The 9,376-nt window shown below is 39.2% G+C and overlaps 1 protein-coding gene across 1 annotated transcript; it reads right to left on the bottom strand.

Annotated features, from left to right (window-relative positions):
* Window positions 1-2,882: 2,882 nt before the first annotated feature.
* Window positions 2,883-5,233, bottom strand: LOC107566643 (transcriptional repressor scratch 1-like). Its single transcript, XM_016252148.1, has 2 exons — window positions 4,560-5,233; window positions 2,883-3,884 (listed from the first exon to the last, which is right to left on the bottom strand). Exons 1-2 carry the CDS (start codon window positions 4,672-4,674, stop codon window positions 3,172-3,174), a joined length of 828 nt encoding a protein of 275 aa, XP_016107634.1. The 5' UTR covers window positions 4,675-5,233; the 3' UTR covers window positions 2,883-3,171.
* Window positions 5,234-9,376: the final 4,143 nt, after the last annotated feature.

A 9,376-nucleotide genomic window follows, 5' to 3' on the forward strand; every position in this document is an offset into this window, starting at 1 on the left:
TGGATTATTGTGATGTTTTTATCAGCTGTTTTGTCTTTTATTCTGACAGCACCCATTCACTGCAGAGGATCCATTGGTGAGCAAATCTGTTCCCACAAAAAAAAAAACAAGCTCATCTAATCTTGAATAGCCTGAAGGTGAATAACCTTTTTTTGGGTGAACTATTTTTATTTACAAATTTCACCAAGTGTTGCATTTCATGCTGATTTTAGACAAACTGGTGTGCACAAAAGTTGCACGACTCACTGCAGATCTCTCACTAATGACCTTGAAGGAAGATTCAGTCAGAGGACTGTAATTTCTTGCTATATGACTGGAAAACCTATTTTTCTTTCCTGTGCATTCACTACAAAAATGCATGCTTTTTAAAGTAGGGGACACAGGTAATGCGTATGGTGGGCTTATGTCAAAACAAAAGCTTGAGTAATGAAGCTGTTGTTCAGCCACAGTCAGCAGGAGGCACTTTGAAGTGCTTTAGTCCTTGTTGATAAGAACTCTGCTGGGACCTGGATAAAGCTGACGGCCAAATTTCCTCAGTCACTTGCATGTCTCAAGGTTACCGCTGCAGCATGGCCAAACGCATAACTGTACTCTAATAATCGTAATGCAACTGCTAGATTTGCCAAAGCATACAGGGATCTTTCCATAAAGAGAGGCTGTTGCTGGATTCTCTTTGATCACATGCTTTTTTTCTCAAGAGCTCCTTGTGAACACAATGCGGATAAAATTCAATCATGTGTAACAAAGGCGTCAGTCAAGGATTTAATTGAGATGAAAGCATGCTTTGAATTCTGCGGAAGAGCCGTTGCAAGAGTGTTCGGCATCTCAGAAATGCTTTTTGGGATTCGCTGACACATTATGCATGCTGTATGCACCACAAACCTTGCGTCACCAAACTGACGTCATCGCACACTTACTCAACCGAGTTGCATGCATCGCTCTGAATCAGCATGTTTTGAGCTTCAGCGGTGGATGGTTTTCGGTGAGTGACTGAAACAAACAGGACCACAAACACATAGTTACTTATTGGTTCTTTATTATGAAGTGAGAAAATGCCCGGTGTCATTTGTGCTTTACATTGTTCAAATGCTGGGGGAAAAAACCCAGGCAACAGAAGTCCAGAAATAAGTTCATTTGATTCTTTACAGCTTGTAGAAATATTTAATCCCAAAGGATTATTTACAAGGCGTCTTGCATTAAACAGTTAGTTATCCTTGTCTGTAAATACAAAAACAGAGGTTTGACTAATACAAGGCCTGTCTACCTGAATTGCTAAGGTTTGTGCTACTATTTTTATTGTTTTGTTTTTTTTCTTCAAAAAAAGTTGAAAATGTTCTCAAAGAAGTGCTTTTCAAAGATCAGTTTGCTGTGTCCAGCTATCCATGTTGCAGTAGGATCTCCTACAACAGCGTTTCCAGGTTTAGCGCCATTCACATCCGCAGATTTGGAACAAATGATCCGGATCGTGCACAAAGCTCTCTGTTCAGCAGCACACGCGCCTACGTTCTAAAACTACATTATTAAATAAGAGGCAGGCAGTGCATAACCACTTACAAAAGGACCCTATATCCCTTCCCCTCCCCATCCCGTGGAAGTATCCGCTAATACTACTCTGGCATTTCCCTGATATTTAACTTCTGAACGACTACTGATAGTATTGGATAAAATCGTGATTAAAAATGCTATAGTTATTACTCGTTTTAGCTTTTAAAAATACCATGCATTATTGCTCTATTCTTCATCATGACTCCCAAGAAATATTGCCGACGGATGCTATCTAGGTTTTGGCAAAAAATCCAAAGCTTCATAAAATTGGCATAGATTTCATTAGTAGTAGTGTTTTTTGTTTTTGTTTTTTTTCTTGCATGCAACAAATTTATAAAGTGGCAACCAAAAATAAGATATTCAGAAAGTGGCAAATGCTTTGGCATATTGATGATGAAGGCTTGGCAACTGAACGACAAATTAAAGTGCAAATTAACAGTTTGTAGGAAATAAATATGTAAATACATAAATAAGTTAATGAATAAATAGTTTTACCTCAATGCTGAACACTTTTGTGGCTACTGGCAGCAGTACAATATTATCCAATACTTAAAAAAGGTTTGACCTTTCGACAGAAACAAAGACATTTTCAATGTCCTCTGAGATTTGGCAAAAACGAGTGAAATTTCGGCTCTGAATACGTGAACAGCGGGAGAAAGAGTACACTTAGAAAAGAAAAGTTAAGGTACATGCGATTAATCTTAAGATCAGTTTGCTGTGTCCAGCTATCCATGTTGCAGTAGGATCTCCTACAACAGCGTTTCCAGGTTTAGCGCCATTCACATCCGCAGATTTGGAACAAATGATCCGGATCGTGCACAAAGCTCTCTGTTCAGCAGCACACGCGCCTACGTTCTAAAACTACATTATTAAATAAGAGGCAGGCAGTGCATAACCACTTACAAAAGGACCCTATATCCCTTCCCCTCCCCATCCCGTGGAAGTATCCGCTAATACTACTCTGGCATTTCCCTGATATTTAACTTCTGAACGACTACTGATAGTATTGGATAAAATCGTGGTTAAAAATGCTATAGTTATTACTCGTTTTAGCTTTTAAAAATACCATGCATTATTGCTCTATTCTTCATCATGACTCCCAAGAAATATTGCCGACGGATGCTATCTAGGTTTTGGCAAAAAATCCAAAGCTTCATAAAATTGGCATAGATTTCATTAGTAGTAGTGTTTTTTGTTTTTGTTTTTTTCTTGCATGCAACAAATTTATAAAGTGGCAACCAAAAATAAGATATTCAGAAAGTGGCAAATGCTTTGGCATATTGATGATGAAGGCTTGGCAACTGAATGACAAATTAAAGTGCAAATTAACAGTTTGTAGGAAATAAATATGTAAATACATAAATAAGTTAATGAATAAATAGTTTTACCTCAATGCTGAACACTTTTGTGGCTACTGGCAGCAGTACAATATTATCCAATACTTAAAAAAGGTTTGACCTTTCGACAGAAACAAAGACATTTTCAATGTCCTCTGAGTTTTGGCAAAAACTAGTGAAATTTCGACTCTGAATACGTGAACAGCGGGAGAAAGAGTACACTTAGAAAAGAAAAGTTAAGGTACATGCGATTAATCTTCCGAGACGTTGTTGTTGTGCTGTCAAACTTTCACACTTCCATTGGGCTCAAAGGAGCAAACGCTCCCTTGAAGCAGGCCGACTCGTAGTGCTTGTTCAGGTAGGACTTGAGAGCAAAGGTCTTGTTGCATCTCTTACACTTGTAGTGCTTAAAGGCCGAGTGTGTCTGCATATGGGCACGCAGGTTTGAGCGGTCGGCAAATGCCTTCCCGCAGTGCGCGCATCCAAAGGGCTTCTCGCCTGTATGCGAGCGCATGTGTCCCTGTAAAAGCCAAGGCCTGCTGAAGGCCTTCTCACATATGTCACACTTGTGCTTGAGGTCGTGGGTCAACAAGTGCATGGCCATGGCTGGCATGGAGACGTAAACCTTATCGCAGGTGGGACACTTCTTGGCCATTTTGCTGTCCATGCTGCGGTGTGTCTGCTTGTGTCTGCTCAAGTTGGAAGACGTGGCATATGTCTTTCCGCACTCGTTGCACGTGTGCCGCTGAATGCTTTTGGGGCTGCTGATGGCTTTTCTCCTCGACCTCCCATCTGTGATGAAGAAGGCATCCACCGTGTAGCCCTCACTGACCGCGTTGTCTCCGTTGATGTAGCCCGAGGAGATCTCCGACTGCGGGCTGTCAGGCTGGTCCGAATCCGGCGCTCCATAATCGCTGTAGATGGGTCCGGGCGAGGGCACTTTGATGCAGTTGTCGCTCTCGCCATCGTACGGTGCCGGGGTCATGTAGTCGCTGATGTAGCCTGTGAGGGGGGAGGTGATGCAACAGTTCCTGTTACTTCAGCTCGTTTAGGTGAACCCAGACGCAATGACTTTTTCTACATTAACCCACACGAGCGTGCAAAAAAATCAATAGTGCTCCATTTCAATTAGCGTGGCAACCCATTTAAACACAATGGCGAGGAGAATGATATAGTTTCAGTTATAATTGCATTTCCAGTCTTGACAGAAATTGTGTAGAATTAGGTCGATGTGTACCAAATGCACAAAAGATATTACTCTGTAAGACCCCAGATGCATGCATGAAAATTCCATAAACGTCTGCTTATGCAAGTGTGTGCGAAACGCAGATTATGTAGAGCGTGAATAATAACGTGAAACATGATCAAGCGATCCCTTAACAGACTGCATGCGTTGATTATTCACGTTTTTATAACTCTCGGTATAAATGTGAAGTACTTGTTGCTAGCGCAGCGTTTTGTAAAATAAAATGCGCCTGAAAGCGAGTCGAATGCGTGCTTGAAAGAGCGCAACACCTGAAATGTGCCGACTCGACAAAAACTGATGCGCCTCACGGTGATGAATACATGTGACCGTGGGTCAACTACACGAGGTTGTGATTATAAACCATCAAACGTCAACATACATGCACATGCCCTTGCGTAAACACGATCTGGATGTCAAATAAATGTGATTACCTTTCTCGTGAAAGCGCAGGCTGAGGTCTGCCCTGGATCTGCCATAGGAGCTCTCCAGATCAGCGGATGAGAAATCATCAAGCTTAACCTTTTTGACCAGGAAAGACCTTGGCATGTTTTACGTTGAAGGGGAAAGAATACTTGTCCGCCGGTCGAATCGCTCGCTTTCCTCATGCAACGCTGGGGCAAAACGCGTTTAGTACCGTTCCTCTTCGGTAATGCCGAGATTCGGATGTCAGCGCAGGGTTACGGCAGACCCTCGAGCCCCAGAATGCGCTTGTGTTGATGCAGCGCGATGCTCTCGGCAGAAATGCAACTTCAGCACTGGACAGCTCCCGTTCGGCGGCGCGCGTTCAGCACTGGACAGCTCCGCTCCGCTGCGCGCGCTCTCTCTCTCTTTCGTTTTCCGCTCTCTTTAGTTCCGCTGGGATCCTTCACGACGATCGTATCTGCCAGGTTAGGGCTTTAAGTTTAAACTAACTAGTCCTCTAGTTTCCGAGATGCTTTTCTTCCCCTAAAGGCACAGAAAGGACAGTGAAACAGCTGAGTCTGCGTCAGCCTGTTCGCTCTCCTCTCTCCTGCTTTATCTCCCAGCTGTTCAGTCTGAAGGCGTCGGGCTTTCTGAAGTCTGTTGATCAGCTGTTGGGATTTATATGGCTGCGATCAGGTGGGAAATGAAGATGGAAGTACTTAATTTAATCCATAAAAAATCTCCCGGGACCAACGTTGAACTGGATTGCTTAATGACGCTGTGAGACGTGCACGCCTTCGCCAGATTTTTCTCGAAGCCTGAAATAAGACAGAAGGGTGTATTTATCTCACACATCCGTTCGGTTTTCATCAAAGAAACGTTTTTATAAATGTATGCCGTTTTATATGATTATTCAAATGTAGCCCCCTTTCTAGAAAACGAATAATAGGTTTAATCATTTAGGTTATTCAAAGAAATGAATACAAAATAATCTTGCATGCAAATGGTCGTAATCAATTAATAATTTTGTTTGGAAGATTTTGTTGTTTTGCACCTCATTTGCAACATTGCTACGATAAAAAAAAAAAAAAGTCCTCCCGAGCTGCGTTTTCGCGCGCTGCTTCTGCCACGAACCACTAAATCAACTACTAGCTGTGGCCTCAGGCTTTCAGGTCATTCTTTTACATCACGGTCTATAAACCAATGGCTTTCTTTTCATGCAAATCACGCGAATTGGGTACCAGAAGGTCCGTTTCCTCAATGATTCCAGTAGGAGCCATATGTCCGCAATTAACGCGGATCCTGGAGCTGTAGTACACACTGTTGTCTGACATCGTGTTCTCATTGTTCACTCCTTCAATGGGACGAATAAGGACGTCCCGCAGTAGGATTGTCGTTTCACAAACATTCAGACCCGAAGAGAAAGCGTTATAGTGATATATGCTGCTTTGCACTCGTGTCTGTAGAGACTAGAGCGTCATTATACATTGTTCATTTTCTCATTTAGGGCACGCAAGTCTTTAGCCCACAATGATGCACTACGTGCACGCATTGCAAGTTCACTGCAGTCCTCCGGTTGGATGGATATGCAGGCAGTTTAAAAAATACATAAGTAAATAAACATAAATAAACGCATACATACGTACATAAAGGTAATTGCGACTTTCTGAGAGAGAGAAAAGAATTGCGAGGAGGAAAAAAATAAGAATTGTAAGATATAAACTCAGAATTGTGAGAAAAAAGGCAGAATTGTCAGATAAAAACTCTTAATTACCTTATTTTTTATTTGTTTGTAACAGGGGGAAAAAAAACAGAATTGTGAGATATAAATTCAGAATTCTGAGAAAAGAGCCAGAATTTATGAGAGTTTATGTCTCATAATTATGACACTTTTTTTAATTCCAAAAATGCAAATTTATATCTGGCAATTTTCTATTGAATTTTTATTTTATTTTAAATAGTAAACTGTCAAATAGTGAGTAATTTGCATTGTGCTATTTAGAAATAAATCAATAAAATTGTAATATTTTGGGATGTAATTCTGCCTATGGAAAGGCATGTTTTGACATTACAAGCCCAAGGTTGAGAAACTAAAAGAGAATTTAATGCTAAAATGTTTAACAAAACAAGATAAAGTGATTAAAAAGAATAGACTTTTTCCTTGTCCTTGAAGAGTTATTAAAAAAAAGTAAACATTTGATAACCTGTGGATGCAAGTAATAAAACAGTCATCCAAAATCTAAGAAAATATAGGGATTAAAAACTAAATGCAGTCTTTTTTATATGTTTCTTTCCATTTAAACTTGCATATTAAGTATTATAGCAGGGACAAAAAAGTCTTCCTCATGAAAAATGTAGGTTAAAAAAAAACATGATATTTTACACATGCTGTATGTAAATGAGGGACCTCTTATCTAATAATTATGACATCATAATTGACATATTTTAAGTCATGTATTTTATTTTATGACATTTTGACAATGACTTATCTCATTTCAACTTTTTGTCTCATAATTATGACATAAAAGTATACATTATGGCTGTCGTAATTATGAGATACAAAATTTTAAAAACATACCTAGTCATAATTGAGATAAAAGTCTGAATTGACAAAAAAAGTTTGATTTTTATCTCATATCATAATTTTATCTCAAAATTATGACTGTCAAATTTATCTCTACGACTTAGTATGTTATAATTATGATTCTTTTTTTTTGTCTCACAGTAAGTTAGTATGTCAATTATGACCATTCATCTCATAATTATGACTTTTTAATCTAATAATTATGGAAACTGTTTATATAATTATGATTTACCTAAGCACTGGAAATGGGCCTTTCATACTCCTCTCATTGAGGAAAAAAAAATGAAATGTGGTTTAATTTGAAACGAAGGTCCAGAATTATTTGATTGATTCATTATGTGTTTGTAGCAGTATCTAAGGCATGTGTAGCAATGAGAACAAACCCCTAACACAAAGTATTAAACATCAGTATAGAATTTGTCCTACAGAAATAAATTCTACTTTACTAAGTCATCAGATTTAATGATTTGATTATGCCTGGCAATGGAATCAATTAAATCAAGCTTTTGCAGTATAATGCAAAGGAAAGGAAAACAGGTGCTGTATGTGTAGAAGCAGGTTCAAACTGCCCTCAGGTCTTTCATTTCCACTCTTACTCTTAATGGAGAGTTTAAACCTTAATCTCACAGGAGCGCCACTCTTCATCCAACGCTTCAGTGCTCATGAAGATAGGGAACCCTCCATGGAGGACCTTTTGACCCATACCCTCCTGACCCTCTACGCTCCAGTGGTCATTAGAGGGAGGGGACTGCGGCCGCTCTCTCTTTCCCAGCATGCTCTGACAAGCGCATACATATGCTCACACATGGGGCTTCTCTTGAGAAAATCAGCTATCAGTCTAATCTGTGTGGCTCAGGAGACTTGAGAGACATTAATCTTATTTGTCATAACCGGTCTCTGGGGAACAGACCCCACCGGTCCGACCCATGGCGCAACTGGAGGGGAAAGGGGGGCGCGCCCTGGGGAACCCCATATCGCACCCGTGCAGTCCCTGAAGCTAATTAGATGTGAGAGTTAAAGAAACTATGAGGGGGGCAAAGGCGACATTATGTAGATTCCTGTTTCGTTTTGGCCCTTCTGAGAGCAAACGGAGAAGATTAAGAAAACGGGAGCGTGCGGACAGGCTGATAAACCTGCTTCGGTTCAGGAGCTTCAGACGGGGCGTGGATATATTTGTCGACTGGCTTGTTATTTTGGTCAGTTCCAAACATGCTGATTTGACAGAGTTCCTAAAACCTTAAACATTAAAGCAATCTAATGCAGTAGCTCTCAACTGGTAGGTCACAACCCAAAAATAAATCATGCCCTTTTGAAGTGTCATGGACAGCAGGAACTACAACTAAATTCAAATAATAAAATATATTTATATATATATTACATGATTATGTAATCTTATAATCATGCATATTAGACAAATAAAATATCTTTTTTGAAATGCAAAGAGAGAACACTTACCATAGCTTTTGTTGTTGATATCAATCTGGATGCCAGTTCATCTGTTACTTGTAGAAACTAAATTGGATGCAACATGAACATGGCCTCATCCTCAAGAATCATGAACAAACTACACAATTCAGAAACATTTGCAACTCAATTGAATCCCTGCAGCTCAAACAGAGCATGGGGTTTGATTCATGGGTTTGATTCCCATTAAATGCAAGAACTGATAGAAACATGTATATAATGTACCTTGAATGCAATATAAGTCACATTGGATGAAAGTGTCTGCCAAATGCATATATGTAAATGAGGATAAACATGGTTTTGTGCAGTAAAATATTAGCTTTTTGTGTCATCATTATTACGACTTTTATTTAATAATTATGACTTATCTCATAATCAAGAGTTTTTATCTAATAATTTTGACTTAGTATTTGACTTAGTTATTGTCATAACTGAACAAACCCTTAACTCTAAGCAAACCATAAAAATGGAAGATTAATAATAAAGACATTTCAGTGTTTGATTTTAAGGACATTTTTGTTTTTCTTTTATGTCATAAACAATTGGGTTCCAACTAAAACATTCTTGTTCCTCAAGAAAAACCAGTTGAAAAGCAAAAGCACAGACCTAATACATGTTACAGAACTAAATCCAGTATGAAACTAGTATAGTCCAAAATCAGCATAAATCAGTGTGGTGCGCACTACAGTTGAAGACAACAAAATTGTCTTAATTTTGACTTTTATCTCATAATTATGAATTGGTGTCATAATTTAGACTTTTTATCTCATAATGGCTTTTTGTGTAATAATTACTGAC

Source organism: Sinocyclocheilus grahami, unplaced genomic scaffold, assembly GCF_001515645.1.
Source record: "Sinocyclocheilus grahami isolate Dianchi unplaced genomic scaffold, SAMN03320097.WGS_v1.1 scaffold1088.1, whole genome shotgun sequence".
Lineage (NCBI taxonomy): Eukaryota > Metazoa > Chordata > Actinopteri > Cypriniformes > Cyprinidae > Sinocyclocheilus > Sinocyclocheilus grahami.